The sequence below is a fragment of the Astatotilapia calliptera genome, chromosome 20 (genome assembly GCF_964374335.1).
Source record: "Astatotilapia calliptera chromosome 20, fAstCal68.1, whole genome shotgun sequence".
Taxonomy (NCBI): domain Eukaryota; kingdom Metazoa; phylum Chordata; class Actinopteri; order Cichliformes; family Cichlidae; genus Astatotilapia; species Astatotilapia calliptera.
Genome location: NC_137441.1, coordinates 36,941,887 through 36,969,659, shown reverse-complemented (window position 1 = coordinate 36,969,659; position 27,773 = coordinate 36,941,887). Strand labels below are relative to the sequence as shown.

At 42.0% G+C, this 27,773-nt stretch overlaps 2 protein-coding genes across 4 annotated transcripts; both read right to left on the bottom strand.

The window, feature by feature from the left end:
• Positions 1 to 1,454: 1,454 nt before the first annotated feature.
• Positions 1,455 to 10,120, bottom strand: b4galt3 (UDP-Gal:betaGlcNAc beta 1,4- galactosyltransferase, polypeptide 3). 3 transcript variants are annotated; one of them, XM_080295141.1, is made up of 9 exons: positions 9,476 to 10,120; positions 8,779 to 8,872; positions 8,672 to 8,692; positions 8,166 to 8,452; positions 7,790 to 8,025; positions 6,136 to 6,326; positions 5,914 to 6,036; positions 4,995 to 5,099; positions 1,455 to 4,533 (listed from the first exon to the last, which is right to left on the bottom strand). In XM_080295141.1, the coding sequence occupies exons 4-9, from the start codon at positions 8,446 to 8,448 to the stop codon at positions 4,206 to 4,208; spliced, it is 1,266 nt and encodes a 421-aa protein (XP_080151267.1). In that variant the 5' UTR covers positions 8,449 to 8,452; positions 8,672 to 8,692; positions 8,779 to 8,872; positions 9,476 to 10,120; the 3' UTR covers positions 1,455 to 4,205. The 3 variants fall into 3 exon arrangements, with proteins under 3 accessions (XP_080151267.1, XP_080151266.1, XP_026009671.1); XM_080295140.1 differs by having other exon boundaries at positions 8,166 to 8,692; XM_026153886.2 differs by lacking the exons at positions 8,672 to 8,692; positions 8,779 to 8,872.
• A 132-nt stretch (positions 10,121 to 10,252) lies between these two features.
• bgnb (biglycan b) lies at positions 10,253 to 26,988 on the bottom strand. Its single transcript, XM_026153887.2, has 8 exons — positions 26,732 to 26,988; positions 21,099 to 21,360; positions 16,106 to 16,218; positions 15,048 to 15,261; positions 14,818 to 14,928; positions 14,429 to 14,522; positions 11,717 to 11,855; positions 10,253 to 11,616 (listed from the first exon to the last, which is right to left on the bottom strand). The coding sequence occupies exons 2-8, from the start codon at positions 21,343 to 21,345 to the stop codon at positions 11,419 to 11,421; spliced, it is 1,116 nt and encodes a 371-aa protein (XP_026009672.1). The 5' UTR covers positions 21,346 to 21,360; positions 26,732 to 26,988; the 3' UTR covers positions 10,253 to 11,418.
• Positions 26,989 to 27,773: the final 785 nt, after the last annotated feature.

The following is a 27,773-nucleotide window of genomic DNA, read 5'->3' as shown; positions in this document are numbered from 1 at the left end:
CTCACTGTTGTCTCTGCTGACCTCCTATGAACATACTGACCAGGACTGAACCCAACATTTCAGAACTGGATTCATCAGTCTATATGTCTCATTGGTACTGATTCTGAGTCCAGTTCTTGTGTACTCTGGCATACCTCAGCCTTTTTCTTCAATGTTGCCCATTCTTACTAATTGCTCAGCCGCTCTTTCACTGTTACCTTTTTGATGAGCCTTCAGTGAACAACAGATGGATCAACTGAATAAATCTCTCAGTCCTGTGTCGGGACTTTGTTTTACCACTTCTTTTGTTCTCCACTAGTCTAGTTTCCTTAAATTGTTTAAGGACATACTGCACACAAGATTCCAGCTGATAGCTCTTTAGAAATGACCTTGATGAAGCAACAATATTATTATGTACACATCCAACTATGTTATCTTTGGCATTTTTCATAGACTCAAATAAAGAAATGCAAACTTTTTAGTTTTGGACAAACTGTTAGTACCAAGTGCCTAAAAGTGCAGTTTAAAATTGGCTAAAATTATAGGAACTGACTGAAGCAAAATATACACAAATGTAAAGCTAAAGACTGTTTCACAGCACAAAAAGCACATAACATACAAAAGAATGATCTAACCACAAAAATATTTAGTACAGTTATGCAGTCGACACAATCCAAAACATTTTCTTTAGCACATGAAAAGCTGAGCTCTTGAGGGGGTTCAGGGTTTTGCTATGTTGCAGTATTACTTACATTACTGAGTCTGCTCAGTCAGACTTTAAGCAGGAATGTTGCTAATAAATTCTGATTGGTTAAAAACACACAAAAGCCTGTTAGGGCATGGTTACTGCATTTGATTACTATCAGCAGAAGTTGTACAGTAAGGAATCATTGACAATATCAGGCTGTTGATTCAGCCCCACAGTCCTCTTCGAGGCTTTGCTGCTGCTGCAGTGGGATTGGCTGTAAGGGGATGTTTTTGTCCAGCCCTGCTCATGATTTTGTGTTTTCGCCCGTTCTTGGTGAGTCACACAGCTTTTTAGATTATGAAACAGATCGAACATACAGAGCTGGGGGTTACTGTCTATTTATAGGTATGATCTCATATCCAACTTTTTAATCCTGCTTTTGATGCTTACATGGAACATTGAGGCCTGCAATACACTGGGTGATGTAACAGGTTAGTGAGGGGTTTTTAAACCACTCCACAGAATGAGTGGATGGTGATATATGACTTATAATCTATCAGCCATGCATGAGCATCTGATGTCTGCAGTCTTTGAGCTGTAGCACCATCAATCAGAGTGGTAAAGGCGGTATTCATTAAGAGGCTTTGAGTGTTCGACGAGGGTAAGTGCTTCACCATAAGCACTGCAGTGTATTGATAGTGTGGCATGCACGCTGCATAAGTGTGTGTGTATACCTGTTATCAAATGTGTGCAGCGATCATAATCATAGACAACATCGAAATGAGGCCTTATTTGATTTCGTTTTTATTGGAATACATATTTGCTCGCTATCACAACACTGTCCATCATATGCTTGCGTTGCCTTTTTTGCTGACTGTGCTCTACACTGACACACGGCGTGCACACATACACACATACACACTTTCATCTTCAAGATAACGTCGGTAAATAAGGCAGCCTCGATTGCAGACGGGCATCAGCGTCCCTCTCGGTGACGTCACTGTACGATCCGCGTGCCGTTTGTCACGAGAGCGCAAGCATCTCGTCTCTCCAGCCAAGTGAGTCTCATCATTTAAACGTCAACAACTTCATGAATAACAAATAAACAGAAACTGTTGCTATGAAATCTAGATGCTGTTTACTGACTTTGCTTTCCAACAATATATATTTCCAACACGTATGCGAAAATGTTTATAAAAACTAGCCTATTTATTAAATATAGAACAGTCTCCAGGTAAGCACATAGTTTGCTGATTAATCCAGCTGAGATTATGCCATATAATGTCCTTAAAAGCTTCCAGTGTGTCAGTGTTACATGTCATACAGGATTTTCTCCCAGATAATATGATATATGGAGGATAATATTATGATATATAACCATGTTTATAAAGCTAAGAAATGAGATCCTATTTATTCTAAGTGTTCTCTCAATGCGGCCTTTATATAACATTCTTTGCTTAAAACATTATTTCAAAATAAACAAAGATTCTTTGATTATGGTCCACAAAGCTGTCTGTTACTTTACCCTTTGAAACCAGCAGGATCAGTCACGTGATACGACGTAACCGAGAAGCCGTCCACCCAGAGCAATGCAAAGATTTGATTGGTTTAAAACGGTGAATGGCGACCGCGAATGATTAACATTCATGTCACAACTCTGCAGTTTCATTCAGTCCTTGCTCCCCTCTTGGCTGGCGCTATGCCCGACTTTGCCACTTGAGGGTGCTCACATAAAATCCAGCAGCATACCTTTAATAGTTCAGTGGCTCATCTCACGAGGCACAATGTATATGCGAGAAATGTGGAGATGTGATGTAAAGGAATGATAATCTGATCTGCAATGGAGAAGAGTGTTTCACACATCTGCACCACAAGATCCCTTCAGAGGTCTGCACATTACTATCAGTGACTCAGTACTTACACAATAAATTAAATACATTCAAATTCGCTTCAGTAATACATTACCCGTTTGTGTCACAACACAAACGTAGTGTTACAGTATGTCATCTTAAGCTATTTGTAATTGTACAGTTTTCCTAGTCAATTAGCAGCAAGAAATCCTGTCGCCCATGAATGAATCAGACTCTAGTCCCTCACCAGTAAACTATGCTCCCCTCATGAACTCTGCCCTCGCGTAAGGTAAAGAGAGACGAGCACTGGAAATAATACATCACAAATTAACAGAGAAAAAAATACTTGATGCTTTCAGATTATACGTGATCAACAGAAAATGACCTACATGCATGTCCTGATTTGGCAGCCCTGCGACCGTGTTTACATGAAGCACATTGTCCTGCTGGCTTGTCTCATCCCCTTCAAGACACAGAAGCTTCATTTCAGGGAATCAATACAGCAAAGAAACATCCATTTATATTGCCTACGAATACGTCAGGGCTTCTAATCAAAAGCTGACCTAAATCTATCCACAGTGCTGCAGTGTAACCACGACCACTTTAGATATTAAACACCATCTGAAAGTCACACGCTTTAAGTGTCGTCTGCGAGTTTGTTTGTTATTTTTAACCATACTTGACTAATCTAAAAGAAAATAATCAATCACAGGTAATATCAGAAGCACAGGTCTATCCATGTGTTGAGAGTATAGTCAAACTAGACAACGAATACCATGACCAGTCTGTTTATCTGACAGGCGTGGACACGGGCATGATAGTACTTCCTCATTTTGTTATGTGGTTGAATGCAGAGTTCTCTTCTATGTAATTTGATTGTCTATGAACTAAATGTCAGAGAGAGAGAGAGAGAGGCACCAGACTGTAAGGTAGGACATGTAAAACAAAACGGTAAACAAATAAAGAAGTCTCTCTATATAAATATAAACTCTAGAATTGTCCCATATCTATCGAGTTGGTCTGCGTTTGATCAATGCACAGAAATATAAAATGGCAGTTCTGAACAAATTTCCTCTAATCCCGGGTCAGCTTCGTCATCCCTGCCTTCTAAGTCTTCCCGTGTGGCAGAAGAGGTCAAACTAACCTTGTGTGGGCATCTAAAAGCAGCTATACCAGTCTATAAAACGCGCATAAAAGAGAGAAGGCACAGAAACACAAACCCACTGCAGAGTGGCGTAGACAGACAGCAGCAGTTTCCTTTGTTTTTGGGAGCAGACTGGACGAAGCCAGAGGTCTGCCTGCAACAGACGAGTCTGTGTGCAGAGGTTTTTATATATGCTGTCTCATTTTCACCGTTTGTTTTGAACCTCCGCGTGGACATGACTGAATCGCCCATCGTTCATCTTCTGGTTCTGCTGAGCACGGCCACAGACGTGTCAGCCACCACAGCCGGCATCACATTTAGCAGATGATGAGCCAAGACGAGGTGACTCAGAAGTGTTCTTCACCCCGTTGACAAAACTGGCTTCTTCATTTGAGCCGTGGTGTAATTACCCCGAACCTACACCGAGCACAAAAAGCTGCTGTACTTAAAAGTCCCACGACAGAACAGATCTATGCTGCTTTTCTCCATTTTGTCTTTCAGATCAAACTGAAAAGGGAAGCTACAGGTTCATATGCACCTAGTCTCATTTCATCTTCTTCTTCTGCTGTGTTATTTGATTGGCTGTCTTTGACTGACCAGGTTCTGTCTTGGCCACGGTCATATTTGCTGGCACTTCTTGCCTCTTTCCCTGTTTGAATGGGTCTCCTGTCTTGCTGGTGCTACGTCGGTGGGCAGGGGTTGTTGCTTTCACAGGAATGGGGGCCCTGCCCAGGGCCAGATGGGGGTCTTCTCCAATGTTGACGGTCAGGTTGGTGTACAGCGGCTCAAGCTCTTTGGAAAGCAGCTCATAGGTCAAAGAGTTAAGGCCGTCAGAGCGCCAATTAAGCCTGGTCCTTTTCAAAAGGTCAAACCTAGAATGACAAAAGCCATATTTAAGATTGTGTGACGGTTTCACCCAACATAAAGCTTTTCATCTGGCTCTCTGCAAGGAGGCAAAGATGTATATACTGCAAAGTGATTGCTTTTAATGACAAAGACTTTCCATAAAAGTTAATAAAAGGCTGATGACATGGAGAATGAGATAAGACCTAATTACGTTTTAGATACAATCAGTCTGAAGATACAAGCACACGCCCTGAGGGAAAGTAAGCAGAGGACAAACTGTACAAATCACTGAGTCAACAGACAAAAAGCAACAACTATAACAGTAAAAACTCAACATGGGAACAGCTGGAGACAAGAAAAGTTCATGACGTGATCAGGTCGTTTGAATATCTTCCCCTTTTACTGAGGCAGATATTCCATTAGATCAGATGAAGAAAGAGAAGTCTTTACAAATATTTTACATGCCTGTGAGTGTGCCAGTACGTACCTGCGTGGATTTTGCTCATTGCCTCTGTCTCCTTTATGCTTGATCATCTTGTAATGGCCAATGGCCACTGGAGGGCGCACAATCTTCATGCCAGACAGACGCACTCTGGATCAGCAGCACACAACAGTAAGCCAAAAACAGACTCTTAAACATGTGCTGCATAAAACTGCAAAGCTAATCTCACAAAAACAAACTTTACATAAACATCTAGCCCCCTGCGGGCTACATTTAAAGAAGGAAAAATCAGGATTACGAACAGAAGAGGGTGAAAACAAACTGCCATGTCTTATGGGTGGAAGAATATACTGCGCTTCCCTTTTTCTTTTCCATCTGTTGCTTTTGTACCACTCCAGTTATCTAAATCAACCAAAACAGGGTGTAACTAATGCTGCGAATGTTCTCTGCATGATATAATTTGCAAAGATCATGCACAAAAGGCAGTGTTTCCAAAGGTTGTGAAACATTCTTGGATGTGTTGTCCTAATTAAATTTTATTGTTGCACTCAGTTGTTACAGATTGGCAAATGTTGGAAAAGCCACAGAGTGGAAAGAGGGGAGCACAGTAAAGAAATGAGAAGAGTTTGAAAACTCTTAAGCACACAGCCTAGTCCAAGTCTGCAAGCTAGTGCATGTGAACATACCCATTGTGCCCACTGCCAGACATACAAAGAGCAAAGCCACAGCAATGGGAGGAGACATGAAGATGAAAGATGATGTTAGGACATAAAATATAAGTCAAAGCAAAAGAAAACATGCGGTACTGAAGCTGTAAACATGAGAAAATGATGACTGACGAGAGCAAGAGTGAAAAAGTACAAGAAGAGGCAAACTGAAATGGTTATGCATGGAGTTCTGATCCCAGCACGCACAGTTTACAGTTTACATCATGCAGGGTGTCTGCCTCATTTATCCTCTTTACCTGGCAGCAATGTCATCATCCTCCCCGCCCCAACCCCAGTACTGGTTAGGGAAGCCGTTCATCTTCATGTACTGGTCTGGGGTCACCGCAGATACCCCACCAAAATACTGTGAGTATGGCAACCTGGGAGGGTCACAGCACGCACAATCTTGAAAATAATGTCTCAGGGCAATGCAAATGTATGAAAGACCAGCCCCACCCTCGTTTATTCTGTGCTTCTACCTGTATCGGAACTTATCCATGGCCACCGACAGGTGTGTGGGAAACTGTTTGTGGCAGGTGTAGGTGTTGTGGTCGTTTTCAGGCAGCAGGTCAACATCATGCAGGAAGATGCAGCTCCAGTCTTCATCTCTGAGTGCCTCCCGCACCCCAACGTTTAACAGCTTGGCTCGATTAAAAGTGCTGTTTCCCCACTGAAACATCAAATGAGGCAGATTAATGTATTTACACATTAATACGTGAAGACTTAAATAAATGCAGCAGTTTTTAGAAATTCTGAACAACAGGGATATTTGAGGTAGCAGAGCACAGGGGAATTTGTTGACACTGATTAATAGCACATCATTTTAAAGATTTGCTTATTACCTGAAGGAAAAAATGAATCTCCAACTACACCACTATGGTTAAATTCAGCTGTAGCATGGGAATGTAATGTTTAATACACAGAAAGTATGACGTCCCATCTACCACGGAAATATCTGAGGTATGATTTGCTTAGATCGAGAGCTGTAACCTAAAAACAATTCACCTCTATTGCACTGGTCCAGGCAGATAAAGCTAACAAACACATATCTTACAACCATTTTAAATGAAACCACACTATAATAATAATGACTATAATTTGCAATAAAACTAGTTAGAAGTCCTACAAGAGCTGTAAAAACAGCAACATTCAAATGTGTTCACTGGACACTTTTTTAATTAGGTACACCTCCTTTCTTTGATTCTTCAATGCACAGATTCAACAAGGCGCTAAAAACAACATCTTTGTCTGTACTGAAAGGACAGTATCACACAGTTGCTGTAGAGTTATTGGAATAGCTTCCATTCCAGCACAAAACAAAGGTGCTCTACTGAATTGAGACCTGGTGACTGTGGAGGCCATTTGAGCACACTGAACTCAATATCATGTTCAAGAATCTAGATTGAGATTATTATAGCTTTGTCACATGGTGTGTTATCCTATTCGAATCAGCCATGAGAAAATGGGTACACTGCAATTGCAAAAAGGATGGATATGGATAGGTATGGTCAGCAATAATGACCATGACCAATGGGGCAGGGGCACAGCCAAGGGGGGCAGCAAGGCCTTTTCACCCAAAGAGCTGCTGAACTGCTGATTTCTGCTGTTCTCTGTAAACCCCAGAGATGGTTGTGTGTGACAATCCCGATGGATCAGCGGTCTCTCAGACAAGCCCAGCCATGATGCCACGTTTTAAGTCACTGAAATCACCTTTCTTCCCCATTGTGATGCTTAGCTGGGTTGGTTGTCATGACAACGTCTACATGTCTAAACGCATCGAGCTGCTGCACAGTGATTGGTTCATTAGATGTTTACATTTACAAGCAGTTGAACAAGTGCCCCTAATAAAGTGGTATATATTAGATACAGTCAAACCATAGCCCAATACTCCAATATCACAAGACCAATACTTTGTAGCAGCACATACACTACCATTACTGTTACACCCTTAACATCAGCAGGCAAACGTTTTACTCAGTAGCACCTCTGATCCACTAGAACAACAATCCCACTGCATAATGCTTTGCTTTTGCTCATGGAAGGCAAACATGCAGCTGCTGACAATCACGCTGAACAAGACACAGGAGGAATCACTATAAAACAGCTAGCACACTCACTTATACATAACCTGACCTGCTGCACTATGTAGATGCTGTAGTGTATCTGCTGTCTCTGCAAGAAGGGGTGGAGGTGGTAGAGGAGGGCACGGAGGTGGCTCTGGCGGTTTCGGTACGGCACCACTATTGCTGTGTGGTGGCGTGGTTCACAGTCTGGAGGCCGGTAGCGTCCACCTGGCAACACTAATGGGTTTCTTTGTCTGATCTCCTCCAGAGACAGAGGAGACGAAAGATGGACAGACACGGGTCCAACTGGCCAAAGGAAAGGAGACAGAATGTTTCTGGCTTCGTTTCTATCAGCTCAAGAATACAAAGGAAATAGCAACAGTCATTTTGCGTTTCACTGTGTGCTACACTCACAAACATTTATTTGTCACCCTTCTCTCTCTCACCCAGCAATGGAGAAGGGATCTGGCAGTCTCTTAGTGGTGGGCCAGTGGCAGGGGGTCCAGTGCCAGAGTTGCGAGGCGGGGGAGGCGGTACTCCCAGATGACTGAGGTTGGTGTATACATCATGTGGTCGAGAGTAATCAAACTCGGGCTCTGTGGTGTGCACCAGGACAGACACCAGGCCTCTGAAGCCCCCAAGGGAGAAATAGAGCACAAAGGCAAACTGGAAGCCTATCAGCAAGGCTAACGTGCATGGAGAGTCCAGAGAGCGCCCACAGTACGCCATTATTCTAGGGAAACAGAGTGGAGAGATGGGAGGAGATGAGGGGAAGTATTGCAGTTAAGTGAGGTGGGGGTTGTGGAAGAGGTGGAGAATGAGCAAGGAAAGGCAGAAGGAGAGGGAGGGGAAGAAAGGAGCACTAAATGTGGGCTCAGGTGCACTGGAGGTGGGCTTCCATTTTTAGGAATGGGTGGTAGTAGTGGTGAAGCTCAGTCAGCACTGCCATCACCTTCTGACCACAAAGCGTCAGCTGAAAGAAAAAGAACAGCTGTTACCTTATGGTGACCGTTGTTGTTTGTATCATTATTACATTACAACAGTCTAGATGTCAGGCACCTGTTTTTGTACGGGTCTAATTAAAACCTGTCAGGGACCAGTAAAGCCTCGCTCCACTTCTCTCCTTCTCCTCCTCCTGTCATCATCAGGCTCTCTGCGAGGTAAAGAAAAGAACTGAATGCATAACAATGCAGCACCAGTCCTGTCCCAGCTAAAATAGGCCAGGGAATGACAAGCAGCTACAAACAAATGTCATTCATGTTTGCTTCTTTATTTAGAATGGCTTCGTTTCAGCTGACATTTTTCATGATGCACGTATGGAAGCGAGTCTGATCAAACAAATGAACCCAACATCGCAGCCCCTTTAGTCCAAACAGTTAGATGCGACAGCTATCCAAGCGCGAGTGGCTTAATCACTTAATATGATGCTAAGTTTCCCAGGGAGACGACAGTTCATTCACTTAAAAACAAGAAGAAGAATAGGAAGTGGATGAACGCAAAGGCGCCGTGGTTATGACCGGGGACAACCTGCCATGCAGGTGATTAGCCTATGAGCATCCATCTTTAGGCCCATGCAGTGAGCATGTATTGCAGTATTTACATAACTAAAGGGAAAATATGTCAGTGACATGTATGCAGCAGCATTGCTGTGTACGCGACTTCTCCCGTTACCCGCAAAGGCTCTCGTTTACGTCAAAGATTTCTATTCCCAGGTTCGCGCAAGCTTCCCCGCACCCCGATGCACGAGCCGACTCACCAGCACATCCCTGCGACATGTCAAATCCAGCTCCTGGCTTCCTCTGAGAATCGACGGGCCGCTACGGTCGCTACAGCGGCGCGATGGACTATGCGATGCTGTTTTTCTCCTGCTGATGCCGGTCGATCGTCTTTGCCCTCCTCCTAGTCTCTCGTCCAACGCGAAATGTGTCCGTAGCTGCTCCGAAACCGCTGCAGACGTTTTCACACGCAAGATCATCGCCGCATACCCCTCTAGTGTCAACACAAAACACACAGACAAGTGCGCTCTGCCTCATCGGAACACGGAGGAGAGGCGCACCACGGTGACGCGCACAGCGGCACATTTGAAAATTAAAGGAGAGTGTGATTGTGCCAGCAGTGAAGATCTGACCGTGCGCAGTAAATGCTAATAATGATGACGAGAGGTTGACTGTGCCATCATAAGGAAAATTTAAATGTATCCAGTGACTTTATTTCACAGGTTTTTCCCTTCCACCCAGTACTGACTGATTAGGGCGAATTTCCTGCGTCACCGCCCTCTTTTCTCTGTGTGGGTGAGATCATCAGCTCTGAAAGAGCACTGTTATCAGTATATGTTGTGCATGAAACAGTTCTCACCTAGAATACACAGGAATACCACCTTTGTCTGTAGAATCATTTTCTGTCAGGCTGAACTAAAAGACTTCAACTCTCTTTAGCTTCTTTCTGTACAAAGTTCATGATTCATTCATCAAATGTTTTCCATTTTTTGGTATTTCTTCTTTATTTCTCACAGAGCATCAAACCCAGGGCGATCGGTTGTTCTTGCACTTAATGCAGCAGACTAAAAATGTCTTTATTCACATGCAGCAGTAGGTTGTCAGATTACAGAAGAGAGACAGGACGTAAGACATAATATTAAAGTATTTCCACATAGGTCTACAAATGCAAAACAAAACAAAAGGCTAGCCTCGTAGTAAACCTCCAAGCAGAAAAGGCAAAGCAGAAAAAACTGTGCAAAACGATGCAATGACACTACCACTGATTGTAGCACAGAGTGAACACACTACTTTCATTGTTTCAAAGCAAAGCGGACTGTGTGTTGTCTCCATCTTGGGCACATTCCCACTACTGTACTGCTCCCGTATGAAATACTGTATTAAGGTATTGCTCAGATGGTGTAATATGTAGTAATGGCACAGGGTGGTGGTTCAGTCAAATATGTTCAATAGGCACATTTATTTAGCAGAATTTAAACCTGTCACTTGTTGTTGTTGTTGAGTCCACTTGTTGTTATCTTGAACTGAAGTTTTTATTTTAGTGCAACCTTTTTGTCTGTAGATGGTGGGAAAAGCCCAAATTTTGGTTTATAAATACAGTATAATTTAATCACAGAGTGACAAGCCAAATGGCTTCAGACCAGTGAAACAGGGAGGACTTAATGTATTTACCAAATCAACACACAGAAAGTTATAAAAAGCACCTTTTATATATAAAAATCTATAATGCGCTGCCTTTTCTATTTCTTTTCTCATAATCGTAACCAGAATGTTAATATAAGAAGAACGACCTCAATTACAATAAGAACTATTGTGAAAAAATGGAGCGTTTCACAAGTTTTAAGCACTCGGTTTTCCTCAGAATGAAACATTCTTCTCATTTTTGACTTCATCAAACAGAAAAAACTTTCAGAACCTTGAATTCAAAACAAGCAAAATTCACATGCAGAACTGTAAGCCTTTTGCTTTCCACTCCCTTCAAGTTATGGGATTGTATTTTTCACTTCCTCTTTTTCACTTCATCAGTTTATTGCCCACCCTCTTCCTCACTTATCCTCTTTACAAAAATAATAATAATAAAATTAATAATCTCAGATATAAATTCACCTCACTCCATATCTCAAGTTTTATTTCATTATTTAAATTATCCGTTCTTCATCCCTTCATCAATCATCCTCCCTCTTTTCCAGCGTCTGCCTGGTTTTTATTTTTTGTAGTTGCCAAACTGAATGGCGAACCGGTCGCTCACGCAGCGAAATGCCGCTGGCTGCACCTCCCAGTAATTGACAGGGTTAGAGAACAGGCTGATGCCGTTATAGAATGTCCTCTTCATCCCAAATCCACGAGGACAGAAGTCATTCACACCCACTTGGCTGATGTTGTTGGAATGGAGATAAACCACCTAAAAAAAGCCGCAGTGGCAAAGGAGGGACAGTAGAAGAGAGCACTGTGAGAATCAATACCAAATGGAAATCAAAATTGGTTGCACACATTAGATTCACCTGCAGGTATTTCATATCTGGAAGGCCTTGGGGAACACGAGTGAGGCGGTTGTTGTCCAGATGCAGCTCTCTCAGCATGGTCAGGTAGGAAAGGCTGCCGTTCTCTATGTTGCGGATATGGTTAAACCCAAGGCCCAACCTGGAAAATGCCAGGCGAAAGGAACATTTTAAACAGGCAGAAAATGGGCCAATGCATGGCACATTGCACTCAAATGTTTCATGTATTGTGAGCCGAAATAACAGGATAATTCCAGATTATTATCACTTTAAGAAAGTTATATTAAGCCAGGTGAGGAATAGGGCCACGTCAGCCTGTCTCTACTACTATAAATGCAGCACGATGCCACAGGAGCAGAGGAAGAAAGTCTTTGTTCTCATCTGTGTAGCAACTTAATGGGCTGAAAAATGAAGCATATGTGGCAAAAAATGAGGTACCTGCTGGGGCTATTCGAGGACGGAAAGTGTCTCAATCCCCACAGACGTTCATGTTAAAATGCCCACGCTAACAGCAATAAAAGCATGTTTGCAATGTGGCATAAAAACATAGTTTAACCCTTCATAACATCTTCATGGTGAACGTCTTTTAGCCCACTTCATTGTGATAGTGGCTGATAGTCAGGGCAGTGCTCTGCTGGCACAAGGAGCTTTAGCCAGTCACTGTCTGCCAGTCCTTACCTCCAATATTTAACCTTTACATGCACGAGTGACCTCACCCTCCACTCGTCCATAGGTGGGTCAAAAATGATGCGTGTTAAGATCGTTGTGTTTATACTTTTGTCATTTTGGTTAAAAATAATCATTTGTGTTACATTTTGTACTAAACTTTGTTCCACACAAGATGATGATTTCATGTTTAAACGTTTAGAAAATTAGAATAGAAAAAAATTACACAACAGAACAACGTTGAGATCAATTTGTTTGTGTGAAAGAGAATATATGCACATGTGTCCAGACAATTCCTCTCTCTTTATTGCCTTGTCCTTCACTGTAGTTGTGACAAACCAGCTGTTTCTGGCTGTAATCATTGCACACAGTGCATTTCCACACCGACTGCTGACTTTATGATCTTTGTTATATGGAATATTGTTGTCTTTGGTTGGCCCTGTCTGCTGTTTTCCTGTGGCCGAGTTTTAGCTTTTGGCACCCTACACCTTTGCTTCATTGATTGGAGTTTGCAGTTGGAGGCAACTTCCAGCCGACTTCTCTTATTGCCACACCAGGAAGACCCATCATGCGTTGGTGATACCATTCTTGAATTCAGGGTGCTTAGCTGTGAAGAAGGTGTCGGCATCAAGGGTGGCAATGTCAAGTTGTACCACAGCAGCATGGGCCACCTCTATGTTTTACACTTGCAGGTGCAGAGTGGGTGCCAACCATCTGGTCCATAGCATCTACATCTGCTTTGGTCTTGTTTTAGAATATGAAAAATTGTGGGGTTTTTCACTTTTCTGGTACCAGCCACCATTTTGTTGTGATACATTGTGCTCAGGGGTACAACAGTCATTCATCTCTTGCTGACTTAGCTGAGCACTGTAAGGCTGCCATTGAATCCAAACTCAGTGCTGTAAACGCCCCAGGAGTCAGTAGCCTTCATCAGAGGAAGGATGTCTGCTTTGTCCTATTGTAGAGTCCCCACAATCGTGTCTCCAGCAGCAAAAGGCACACAGGGGGGAACGTTATCCGTGGTGATGCTGCATCTTGTCTTTCTGAACAGACTGCACAATTGCTGGTCAGTGGTTTCCCCCAGATTCTTATGAACTTTGGCACAAGCTAGTCGCCTACAGTGGGGATGAATCGCTGCCTGAAGGCTGAATGAAGGCTGTCTGTTAGTTAAATAATCCTTGAGAGGTTGCACTCTTTGTGGTCCAAAAATATATATCGCTGACAGCCCCAGTTGATAAGAAGGGTCCCATGAAATTCCATAGAAAGAAGATGCAAGTCATTTTGTCAAATGTAGGAAAGGTCAGGTAAAAATTTCAATATATAAAACATGTTTTTTTGAGGAACTGGTCAAATATGAAATAATTGCAACTTTTCATTACAAAGATACTACAAGACAACAACCTCACCAGGTCGTTTTGAGCCACTTATAAGGGTTAAAGTCGGTGAACAGGACCTCTCCACTGTATTATCTAAAAATGATAACCGCATCGTCCGAGAAAACAACATTACTGCAAAATGTGGATCACAGAAACCAATGGTTGATCTCACAGTGGCTACGTCTATTTGTTTTGTATTTCTTTTATAAGTAGCCTACAGTTTGAACTCCATACAGACTGCATTTGTGCTCTCTGTGATTACTTTTGGTTTCTAGACATTCTAATGCTTTTCCTTTAACACGAGAGAAATCCTGCAGGGGAGACGTATGCAGAAAAGAGATGGAAGAAACTTGGAACAGCCATTAAAAGACATGATGGCTCTTTCTGACAGAAGATATTTTCATATGTTGTCCAAACATGTGCAGCAAATAAATATTCAAATCATCTGACAAAAGTTGTCCTATAATGTTTTTAAACCTTTCATGGTTTTGCCCGTGATGTCTTCACACCACACATGCTGCACGGTGTGGGTCAGCTCCCTGCTACTTTCAGTGGCCTGTCAATGTAATTTGTATTATTACCCCTAAGGGGCACTGCTGACTGGGAATGTGATCAGGGTGCAAGAACTCAGCTGTGCTCAGAAATGAGTCTGGTGTTTGAGTGTGAAGGAGACCTGTAGAGGTTTTTGTAGCGGCTCAGGTCCTCCAGCTCCACAGCCTGGATCTGATTGTGGTCCAGATGAAGCTCATGGAGACTCTGTGGGAGATCTGAAGTGCAGATAACATAGATGTAAGACTTCACTTCAGCGAGACAACAGATTTGTGTCTTGCTGGACATTCCTTTTTTGTCATGTTGACCATTTGCTTTTTATTTAAATATCTAAAAGGGACAGATGCAGAAATCTGAGCATTCAAATGTTTTTGGGGTCTATCACAATGTGCTACAGGGCACATAAAAACACTGCTGTATATATTTACTAAAGAAAACACTCTACTGTAAATCTACCAAATACTAGAATGTTGAAAGATCTCTAGCATTTTAGCCACAAAGCTAAGTTTTTACCTTTTGGGACTCCGGTTAGTTTGGCCTCTGATATACGCAGAAAGTTCAGTTTCAGTCCCTTAAACGCTCCAGGTTCAAATCCACTGTTCTGGATGGGATTTGCTCCCATTTCTGTAAAAAACAAAAAAACATCATAGCATGAAATAAAATACCTTCCCTTTAATCTTTAAAATCCAATGCCAATGCAACGCAGTAGCAAAGCATCACAGAATGTCCTCTAGGATTCTGACCTATGCAGTTCATGTTATTCAGTCCTGCGAACGCTCCAGCTGGGACCTTCCTGATGCGGTTCTCATGGATCCTTATCTCTACCAGAGAGGCAGGCAGGTTTTTGGGGATAGTGGTCAGCAAATTCTTGGAGAAGTAGAGCTTCTGCATGTGCTTCAAAGGAACAAATGCTCTGGGGTGGACTTTGGAAATAAGATTATTCCTCAGAGACAGGCCCTAAAAAGAAGCAACAACCAAAGAGAGACCAAATTCAACACCCATTCGGTCTATGAGCTACCAGGAAGTCAGAAAATGAAAGGGAAAAAAGAAAAATGAAGCACAAAATGTGAAAATCATTATTTATGCCCTCTGCTCCTACTATAAGCGTGTTTCAGCTAGAAGACTCCCCACCTACACTGGCTGAAAGATGGAGACAGATGTAGTTGATGTAAGCAGAACTCAATAGAGATGGTATTGTGTTATTTCATGTCAGGGGTTTCCTAAACTGCCAGACTTAATATTTCTCTTGGTCAGAGCTCCAGAATGTGGGTCAGCAGTAAGCAAAGCCTTATTGCTGAGAGAGCTCGAATACTCCCATTTGGCTTCAGGCTCCAACTTTAATACAATTAAAGCTCTCATAGCGGAGGACGACAGAAAGCAAGGAAATTAACCTTTAAATCCCAGAGAAATGGGGGTCTTAATTATATTTCTCACTACCGAAGCCAACACAAGCTGAGATGACTGAGTTGCAGATCTTCGAGAAATGCTGAGCCAATTCTTAAGAATGTAACTGAACCAAATGCTGATGCCTTTAATGAAAAAAGGAGTAGATAGCAAGCTGCTTAACAGTCCCACAGGTTAAAAAATACATATAAACTCCTTACATATTTTAGTAACCTGAGAATTAATCATTAGAGTTGTAATCATTTCTACAATTGATTGTTGTGAATTCAGGTTGTGTGAGACAGAGGCGGCTGTTTGGCTGTGGGTCCCATTCAGGCAGTGAAAAATGTTAAGTACAGCCGTTCCTTTAATGTGAAGGGGAGTGGGGAACATGTTGTGCAGTGTTTCTGGCTCTTACATATAGGTTAGTAAGGCCTTTGAAGTCGTTCTCTTTAATCTCAGTGATACGGTTGTTCTGCAGGTCCAGGAACTTGGTGTCTCGAGGGATATTCGTTGGCACCTCGGTGAAACCTGAAGACAAAAGCAGTGAAAACACAGAAGGGCATCAACCTCTGGTAAACGCTCCCATGGGTGACTACAAACCAACACCCTATGAGCCAGTTTGTTTTAAACTGGGAACTTCTAAGACTACTTCAACCAGACACCGACTTTGGAAAATAAATAGACAGTGTGTGGTTTAAAGGCCTAAGAATTAACCCAATCACACTCCCACACTGTAGCAAATGAGTACCTCGGTGCTCCTTGTCTATTATTTTAATGAAAGGTGGACATAGACACGACCATGGAGGTCACACACGCACGTCAGCACGCCGTGTATAGCTACCATTATTGGTTTGTCGCTGACAAGGACAAGCATACACACTGTCGCACACAGAAACATAAATTCCCCTCCCACCAGATGGGGACACCAGATGTTTCCCATCTGGTTTCCAATTTGACAGAAGTCACAAAGGATGTGATTTAAATACTATAAAGTCACACATCAAATAGAAAGGAGACTGGCACAGCCCCGACATCTACAGACGAATAAAAGCTGTGTGTGTGTTAATGTGTGAGTGGTGGGTAAGTGTTGAATTGAGAAGAAGTCTTTGCATTTTAACCTGATTGTGACTTGAGTGGTCTGTTACAGTCAAGCACTTTCTCTCCTCACAGTATTGTTTTGAACTTCACTCATGAATCATTCGAGACTTCCCAGAATATTTGTGTTCTGTGAATCAATATTATACAAATATCTGTCAGAAGAAAGAGCTGAATGTTTGATTTTTAACACTATTTCATGATGTGAAAACACTGAATGTTTCACCACTGAAGGGCACAGTCTGTTATCTTTGGTTACCAAGCGATAAATTCAAACGGCCTAGAACAGACTGCGACACGTGAACACCAAAGTGGCGTTAGAAAATACACCTTTGCTATTTTGTTCAGGGAGCTCTGGAAAAATGACTCAGCGCACGGATAAACACAGCTACCAGTGATCATTAACAAGACCACATCAAAGAGCCACGTGGACGAGTGTATCAGATGTGGTAGCTTAATCCAGACAGGCCACAGTGGACGAATCCCAACCAGGGACGACCTCATCTGGACCGAGGACATGATGCAACTGGGCATGCTGGTGAGAGAGTGCCAGCTGTCCCACTGGGAGCGAGTTTGCCACCAACCACATCTGACCCACAGAGCTGTCCATCTAGAGGTAATTTTAGATATATGGCTTTGGTTGTGCTGTGCCACACCCTCCATGACACCACATAAGATCCAAGCCTTAGTCGCTCCCTCTGACATTCGGCTCCGACCGCGTCCTCACAGAGAGATCTAGTGCAGATTTTGCCTTTAGAGAGCAAATATACATTCGTGAAAGCTGTGTGGAAAATATCGAGTTTCTATCCTCAGTATATTCTTTAAATCATAAACCACGCTCTGCATTTATGATTTCTTTTTTTGTTTAAACATGCAATAAAGTTATTACAGCTGCTGTGAGACTCTAAGGGTGCAGGATGTTACCAGGATGATTCATGTGGTAGGAAATATTTACCTTGCAGCTTTTGGCAGGCCTCCTGCCAGTTGGAAACCTTCAAATCTGCGTGCCAGGCATCAAAACTAACAAACTTGATGGGAATACCTAGGAAAAAGCTTTCACCGAGACCCTGATTAAATGAATCCTTAAACCCTCTAAACCTCAAACCACCGCTCTTCAACCACATCTGCCACAAATCTCAAAGCCTTTACCGCAAACTGACAAAACTAGCACCCTCTAAAACCCCAGTTCAACTCAACACAAATACTCAACATCATGCTGGGATCCACACTGAGAGGAGACAGACGCCAGCACCAAAATACATCTGTTCTAAATAAGCACTTGACATCTCGGAAATTATACGCTTCCACATTTACCCGCTGCTGAAAGACCAGGGACAGTAAGTATATAGAGGTTGTAAAATGATGATTCGACAAAACCATTATGTCTAAACCAAGGCGTCTTATTAGAGTTATATAGCTAGTATAATGTGAAAAATCTTTACATCCATAATTAAGACATAACTCAGTTTCTTTTAGTCTCTTTTAAAATGTCTGCAGTGACTAAATTGTACTGGATGCTTTTATGGAAACGACTTAACTCACAGACAGACAGTAAAAACATAATGCAAACTTTGGCACAGTTCTGCTTTTATTTTTATCTACTGGAAAAGCAAAAATATATTTTTAAACAAACCACTGATACTAGCTCAACGTGGTTTATTCCTCATAGTGAATATAACTGCAAATAATCCTCACGAGGTGTTAAAATCATAAAAGAAAAACTCAATATTTAATTTAATTTCCTTCGGGGTCAATAAAGTTTTATTGAATTGAATTGTTAACATCTTGTTAAATGGTTTAATTCTCAAGCTTCCACCTCATTGTCTTTCACATCACCTAGCTAGCTAGCGAGCTAGCGAACTAACAAGGTGCATACAGCACTTAGCTGCTTATTTATGCTGTTTATTTGCCATTTTAGAGAATTTTAAATGTCTTTGGCCATATTTTAGAACTACTAGGAATTGAGACTTTTACTTCTTTACCTTCTAATAACTGCCTATTAATAACATACAGAAGTTGTACATTAATATGTCAAGATAGAAATACATTCTCACCTTTTCAGTACTTAATACTTATAAGGTTTTTTAATCTAAACCAGCAAAAACTAACAATTGTTAGAAGTGTCTAAATAGGCTTTCTAACTCTGAACATGTTTTCTATCTAAAGTGAAGTTCTACTCATATTTCCCCAGCAGTTTGATCTTCATGCTCGTGTGTGACTGTCTCCGAAGTACAAAGACAGTCACACAAGGTCACTCGTTCAAAGCTGGCTGCTTTTCACACACATGCATTTCCACACAAAATATGCAGATCTTTTATTTCCAAGAACTGAAAAAGCTCTTTCCTTAGACCATTTGGTTATCTGCATTTCCATAATAGTTTCCAAGAATAAGACTGCTTAAGTATAAAAAGAAACTCAACAGCTGTTTTTACACATCTTTTTAGCAAGTGACTATATCTCGCACTACTCCTCTTCAGCCCAGTTGGTTACAACAACGCAGAAGATTAAATAAGCGTAATGAGGTGACCAAGATGAAAAATTAAGCAATGTGGAAGTGCCAAAAACTGTGAGCCCATCAGAGCCGAAATAAACATGCTTATGTTTAAACGTTGTTATATTGTTCTTGGTATCTATAGCTACAATTTCCTGCTTGGCAACTATGAAGTGGATGATTTCTGTTTTTTACACCTTCTTATGAAGTCAGCATCCCAACTTCACATCACAGTGAATTACGAATGCATTTTGTTTCACAAAGCTTTAACTGACAAATTTCCAGGTTTGCCCTCTTGTCTGAATATTGTCATGTCTGGCTTCAACAAACCAACATGGCAATCCCCAAAATGACAAGTGTGCAACTTGCAATCTGCAAACCAAAAGTGTGACTCACTGTCACCACTCCATCTATTTTACAGTCTTTTTTTAGAGGCACTTCACCAACAGTGAGCATACGAGAGACTGAGGTAGTATTGTTTGAATAGTAATGTTAGTTGTAGCAAAATTAGTGTCAAATTGTCCAAATTGCTGCAACTACATCAGACAGAAATATTCCCTGGAACTAAATTTAGCTACTGCCTCCAGAAGGGGCCCAGGGTCACTAGTCTGTAGGGAAGTAAAACATGAATTTAACTCTAATTATTCTATTAAAGGGGTTTTGTATTATGTGTGTGTTAAATTTTTTTCAGCTGTTGCATTAAACCTTGAAAAAACACACATTGTGTAACAGAAGAACAAAATTGGGAAAAATAGAACTTTATCTTTTAGACTGGACCACATCTGAGTGGTCCACATCACGGACCACATCTGAGATCCAAAACTTGATGAATAGTTTCAGAATCTTTTTGTTGTATAAGAAAAACATACACTTCTTATTTACAAAGAGCAGTTGGCCTAATTAGGATGCTTTTAAGCAATAATTCCCAGTCCCAGTAACTTGCCTAGTGTTCATGAAATATGTGGTCATTTGTGCTTTTTTTCATATAGAAAAAGGCATAAATAAGTGTTTTATATTGGTTAATAAAGAACAAATGCAAAGAGCAAGTAGTTAGACGTTAAGTTGACATTAATACTAGATGTTACCAAGCATATGTGCAAAAACATTCACAAGACTCATTTACAAAGTTCCCTTTTTTGCCCACCGTAGGGTGGCTGTGGCTCAGGAGGTAGAGCGGGTCTCCTACATATCAGAAGTTAGCTGTTCGATTCCCTTCAGTGTGCATCTTGAAGTGCCCTTGGGCAAAATACTGAACCCTGAGTTTCCCTCAGTTCCCTGGAATGTGAATGTGTAGATCAATATTAGACAGAAGTGCCGAGGCATAGATAAAAGTGAGTGTATGAATGCATGTTTTGGGGTAAATGAGGCCAAAAGTGAGCAGAAAGTGTTTCGAGTCAGTCTGAGGATAAAAACGTGTCGTGTAAGTATCAGTTATTTTTTAATTTTCTCTGCCGACCTCTTATCACTTTTTTCTTTTATTCTCGGTTACTCCTGACATCTTTTGATATAATCTTTACTCTGTTCTGCTCACACAGTGTCTCCTCCTCTCCCACCCAGTAGCTTCCCTCAAAGTCTGGAACACCAAATCCCTCAAAGACATGCCTTTCCCTGTCAAAATATACCACCATTATCCCAGTGGAGAAATCCCCTCCCTCCCACTCTAAAGAAGGGCTCATAAATGTTATGCAAGGTTTGGACCAGTAAGACAACTATTTTGTTTCCCTTTCTGAACTTCCTGCCACACTCACACACTGTGAAATGAAGACAAAGCTTTACACAAATACATACTGATGCTCTATTTCCTTCCCACACACTCACTAACCGAGATCAGAACACTGGACGACCCTGAGATGGCACTGGCAGCCAAAGGGGCATGTGGGTATTTCGTGAGGGAACAGATCGTCAGCTGAACCCTCTTCAGGATCCCTCATCATTTCCATGGTCATCTCGGCATCCATGCTGTCCAGGGCAAAATCCCAGAAGCCTTTCTGCTCAAAGGGCAAGGCAGAGGAAGGGGAGGGCAGCTGGACCGCGCATAGCAACAGCAGAAAGGAGCAATGTGGCAACATTTTTAATTGAAGCACCTGAAAAGACACAAAGGAACGAGAGTAGCCTTAGCGTTAATGCAACAAAGTAGAAATTTCATCCAGTGTAGAGACATTTTGTGTGTGTGTGTGTGTGTGTGTGTGTGTGTGTGTGTGTGTGTGTGTGTGTGTGTGTGTGTGTGTGTGTGTGTGTGTGTGTGTGTGTGTGTGTGTGTGAGAACAGGAATATGCACATCTAAGTGTTTCTGAAGTAAGCATGCAGGAGAAAGGAAAACTGCATGGGCAGGGCTGGATACCTGTTCTGTCACAGACAGCACATACTCGCTGGTGTATTTCATTTCACTCTAAAATAGCATGAAATGCTTTGCTCATTCATAATTACAGCCCTACTCTTTATTGCACACCTAGAAGGACGAGTGAAACTAAGGCTATGGAGGGCAAATGCACCGAGTCCCCTCCAGCACTTGCCAGCATTTGACTCTGGGAAGAAAAGTGACTTCAACCGCACCATGTCACTGTCTGCCTCGTGCACACCACAGGTCTCATAAGAGTAAGTCTCTTCTAACTAGCCAATCAGATAGCGCGAGGGACATCACCTACAGTAAATTGTGGAAAAGTTTATTCCTGCAAATGAGCATTGCAACAAAGCCACCATTCATTTACAGGAGAAAGTGGGTGTGCAAGGGCAAATGTGTGCATACAGGTTTGCATGGTTTCTCAGGAAACAGACGCCATGATGTCATAGTATGCGCGTGCACACACACACACACTGCTTACATGTCATCAGACATGTAAGCAGTGTGTGTGCGTGTGCATTTTTGTTTGCCTACTTTACACAGGGTGCACTGACCTAACTAACACTTCAGCACAGTCATTCCTCCCCCTAAAAAGTCATTACTAGAAAAAAAAAAGAGCGAGACTGTTAGCAGGTCACGTGAGCCGTGCAGCATACAGAGTCGTAAACATGACCCTAGAGGCTAATCCTATGAAGTGACCTTTTAAGCTCTCATTTTTTCGTGTTAATTCCTCCTCTGATCTCCAGCTCCGTAATCCTGCATAAGACTGAAAAGATGGTTAGTATGCAAATGGGCCTTGATAAACACAAGAGTTTTGTAGCAACATGATCTGTTTTTCACTGGAAACAAGAAGATGAAATGACTCAACTCCCAATATTATCAGAACTAAGGGGAGTACAAGGGGGAGCCGAGGGCGGAGCTAACAGATGGAAGCAAGTGAGCGTGTCTTTAGAGCATTCGAGCCTCTCATGAGTAAATATTGAGTTGTGAGCTCTTATTTAAGAAAATAATGTATTAATTCTCTGACCACTGCAATTGCAAATGGAATTTTCTCTACTCAAAGAAATAATGGTATTATTTAAGGAAAGAAGAAAGACGTGGATGTGGACCTGGCCAGGAAGCACAAATATCTGGCCCCTGTAGTTTGCTCCCTGCAATAAAAATAGCTGCCAAATTATACCAGAAAAGAAAAAGCACCACTGGCCTTGGCTTGGTCAGAAGAATGCAGCCAAAAGGACACAGCTAGGGCATATAGTCAGCATCACACAATGACACGCAGCACACAAAAGAGCTGGAAGATATACAGAAGACACCACTAGACCTATTTATACACCTACAATTTCTGCAGTTTGTCCCTTTGCAACATTATGGGAGGTATAAGAAGTATACGTTGTAAATCCACAAAAAGTGTCACCCATGATCTAATTTGTGGAGCCTTTTTCTCTCAGTCAGACCAAAGAATTGAAGCGATGTGACAGACGATTTGCAGACAGAGGTGCTGAGCATCAAAGAGAAGAAAAAAAGGGAGACAGGAACAAGTCCGATACGGTTTATTATCACCCAGGAATTACATACAAGGCTACTATAAACACGTCATGAAGATAAGCCTTTACTATGTCCCACAATTAAGGAGTCGGTAATACCCACTTTTATCCAACCCTGGTGTTTGTACATATGAATTTCTTTCCCTCCAGCTGTGAGCTGTGAAACATCCGGGCTGAGACGGAAACAAACCAAAGCCTTCAGCCTTAATTGTTGTTGCCTTGGCTCTTCATCTCGCCTCCCATCCAAAGGGCGAGTGGTTTAATGGATGGATGGCTGGCTATTCCTGTCTCACTTTACTGTCTGCAGTGTGTGTGTGTAGCTGGAGGGAGTGCAGACGACACAAAAAAGGAAAAAGGAAAGAGCAGAACGATAATTATGAGACAGACAGAGAGAAGAAAGAAAAAGTGGGAGTTGTGTGTAAGCAGAAGGTTGTGGGCAACAAGGGAGCCGAAGGATCACAGGAACAAAAGAAGGACTTTCCAAGTCGTAGCATCTCTCCTGCACTACTTGGCAAAAATTAAGTGAACACTCAGTCGATATCTTTGCCTTTTGGACTTTGCATCTATTTTTAGTGCTTTTAACTAAAACACTGAGTCTGAATTGACAGAAACTGCACCTGAATTTGCAGCTGCAACCAGGCTAATGTTTTTCATTTGGGAAGAAATCCCCTTTAAATCTATGCGTATCCACATGCTTTTGAGAATACAGCGCTGCTACTGATCCCTCGGGCTCGGTGCTGAAACAGCACAAGCACAAACATCCCTCTACCTTCAAAAAAAAGTGAACAGACCAAAGACGGAAAATTAAGGAATTTCCCTGCAAGCTTAAAGATGCCTCACTCTCAGTTTGTCAGTCACGCCCACATACTCACACTTAATATGTCTGTGTAAACAACCACATGTGGTTGAAGCTGTCATAACAGGCAGGTGAAAACAGAAACTTCCAATTCTTCACTGTTGAATTCAAATGTGAAAATTGGACAAGAGGGAGAGGCAAGAGACGTAGATTCTGAGACAGAGCACAGTAAAGTCTGCTTTCGGCTGCTCCTTTATTCACATGGTGGGTATCTCTCCATGTTTCATTTGGCTGTTTTTTATGCCGGATGTTCTTCCTGACGCAACCCCAAAAGGATGTGAGGTTGCATCAGGACGTAGTTCTGGTAAAAAGCATCCATCAAGTCCTGGGTTATTCATCGCGCCTCACATCACTGCACTGTGTTACAGCCAGAGTTCATAAAAATGATAGCATTTGCCTTTTTCAAGCTAAACATACATATGTTTAAACTCAGTGCTCTCTGAGATGCCAGTAATGTCACTCTGTTCTGCAGATGAAAGAGAGGAAACATTCATCTTTTTCCTACTTTGACCCCTACGAGAGATGAGGTCTCACCCTGTGACATCGCTGTACAGTGAACCTGACGTAAAACGCACCTCGTTTTCATCCTCTTGAACAGTTCAGCTCTGCTTTGAGTTGAGTTGGCAGAATTAAGGTGGGGCAGAGAGCTCAGCAAGTGCCAGCTGGCTCTGCAACACCACTGTATTGGCAGCCGCCACGTCAACGCTTGGTGCCGATTAAGATCACACGGTGGCTCCAAGTGATCACAGTGCTGACTGTGCTGAAACGATCTGACATGGCTTAACATGGCGTTGCAGAGAATAAATAGAAATCTGGTCACTGAGTGAGAACGTTTTTTCCCCTTGACTTGGACAGAAGCTGCAGTAAACTCGGACACACGTCACCTGCTTTAATAACCTTGTGTCAGAGTTTATTAACTCACGAATACATGACATATGATCTTGCAAGCAGCGTGGGTAACACTGTACACCTGTTTCACATTTTTACACAAGTGTAAACCTACCACAATGTTTGCAAGTAGGATGTCAAACAAACACAAAGACTCTGACACACTCACACGCGTCCCCAATTCATGCACTCTTCAGACAGGCAGGCTGTTAGGCGGGTCTGGTACAAGCATTCGGGTGGAGTTAACTGCCCCAGCGGCTGTAATTTGGTGACTGCCGTCCCTAAAAAAAGGAACTGTTTGGCAGCTCCTCTGATGCCACCAAGCTTGGATGTGGTGGTGAGCAGCTCAGTGCTGCAGAGATGAGGCTTAACCAAATGCACAGCAGTGAGCAGAGCAAAGCTAAAAAGCAAAAAAAGAGCCTAATCAGTCAGCTGGAGAGGAGCGTAGGACCTGAGGATCCACGCCTGTGGGCAGATGAGCCTCAGAGCATGTGGACTATTCCAAAACTTGGGCCAGTTATAAGTGTGGTATGAAGAGAGACTATAAACAATGGTTGCTTTATGACAACCCAAAATGGAACAATTGGCATATTTTATTGTCAAAACATGGCCAAAAAAAGCACAACTTCTAACTGGAGAAAAGAAATGATAACTACCATCTGCAGAGAGAATGTGTAGCTGCATGGGACTGAGTATGCATTTAGGCAAGTGTATGATAGAAAAAATAAATGTAGGCAGCTTCAGGTTGTCTTGGAGATGACCAAAGGTGCACCATAATAAGTGCCCAGGCAGGCAGGTGGACGGATAGACAGAGAGATAGTGAGAATCACAGGACAGACAGAGCAGCAGGTGTAGAGCGGCAATAGGAAAGCAGCCTGTTTGTTCCTGAATCTGTTTGTTCCTGAAGCTTCAGACCATCATTTTGACGGGCTGAAGTCAGACTAACACAGTTTCCCTGTCTTTAAGGAGACAGTTCAGTGTCTCATACAGGGGAGTTAACCACTGGACATATAATGATCATTACAAGACAGAACTGGGTCACTGAGGGAGGAAAAAGGTTGTTCTTCAAAGAGCTTCATATTTTGTCTGCATAATATTATGTTAAAAAACAAAATACAGCTAAGAGGAGAGCAAGCTATAATAATCTTTTTGCCAAAGAAAGTACCTCCACACACAGTGTGTCGGCCTACCCAGAGCTGAATTTGAGGGTAAAGCAGGTCTGTATACAAGAAGGACTCGAATGGCTGTTTCACTATAATTATTCTCCCAAAATGAGGATGCATGGATGGACCTAAAAGACCTGCTCTACACGATGTTACATTTAGAGCCTGATGATAGAATAAGAGCCCACTTATTTAGAGAACCAACTAAGTGGAAAGAGGTTTGCTTAATTATCTTCTTACCTTTAGAAGATTAGAGCTTGAATGAGCTTTGGAGATTCATTGCGCCATCTTGTGGGCGCCTGGGGTAAGAGCTAAAACTACAGGTCAACGCTATGGACCACAAGATGCAACAGGTTGAATCTCAAAGCCATCAAATACACATATTCATAATCAGATATTTGCAGGGAAATAAATGAATGATTAAAATGATTTCTATTCATTTCTATCAGTGTACTGTGTTTTCAGCTATAAATATAAACGCTGGCAGCTCCATCAAAACTTAAAAAATATTTGGGAAACTTTTTGTTAAAAAAAAAAGAAAAAAGAAAGAAAAAAGCGGAGGCAACTATCTCATTTGAAGTAATACACATTTATACTAAAGTTGCTTCCGAGTCAGCTGCCAAGTTAAAAAGTACATATATTAAAATAACCCAACTCCCCTACCTTTGGGAAAGAAATAAGATTTTTATTCCAAGTTCCAAAAAGTAGGTTGACGATTGCTTTTCTCCCTCTGTGCGTCAGTTTATCTTGGAGATGATAAAATATCCTATATTTTCATCACATTTAGGGATTATCGCGGTGTTTCCCTATGATCCGCTGACATCCAGCCGCAGCTCCGTGTGCAACTGCGTTCCGCGTCAGGCCACCGTGTGCGCGCCTTCCAGTCCAAGTCGAGGAAATGACTGCGTTCCGAGGGAGTTGAGCCCATAAAGTTAACAAGCCAGGCTCTGAGCTTCGGAGAAGAAGGAGGAGGAAGAGGAGGGAGCAGGTCTACTTCCTTGCTGTATTTCAGCAGCCTGCCAGTAACGGCTGAAAGTAGCAGAGCTGGGATATTACAAGCAATCGTTTCTGCAGTGAAACCGTAGCAGATAACATCCACAACTTTGAATAATTAGGGGTCTTTTTATTTACGGCCAGTTCTGTGGAAAGGTCTTGAGCCAACCCTTATTTCTTTATATTTTGCATCCAAGGAGGCAGTTTCTTGTATTTCTTTCAAGTGGCTTTGAGTAATATTTCTGCAGTTTCTCTACAAGACGTCCTAAGTGCATTTAAGTTCATTGGCGGATTTTTCACAAATTTTTAGTTAAGTTCTTGAAACTGACCATTATCAGAGGAATTGTTTTTGTTTGTTAGGCCACTTAACACCGACCTATAAATTATTTAAGCATATAAATGCACCTAACGTAAAGGATGAACCAGTTCGGTGCCTATAAAGAGCTAACATATCCTTTATCTTCTGACATTTTGTTATTAGCAGCCCGCTGCAGAACACATTTGTTTCATCTGTTTCCATTTCTTTAGTTGAATCTATGTCGATAACACAGACCAACAAGGTGGTTTTCAAAGTGCTATTAGCCAAGAACTTGGCATATCTTAGTGTGGTGCAGTGTGTTCTTAAAAATGATGAAACTACACAAGAACTGGACTGAAAATCTGTGACAATGGGTCTTATGGAGTGATGAATCCAAATTTGATTTTTTTTTGC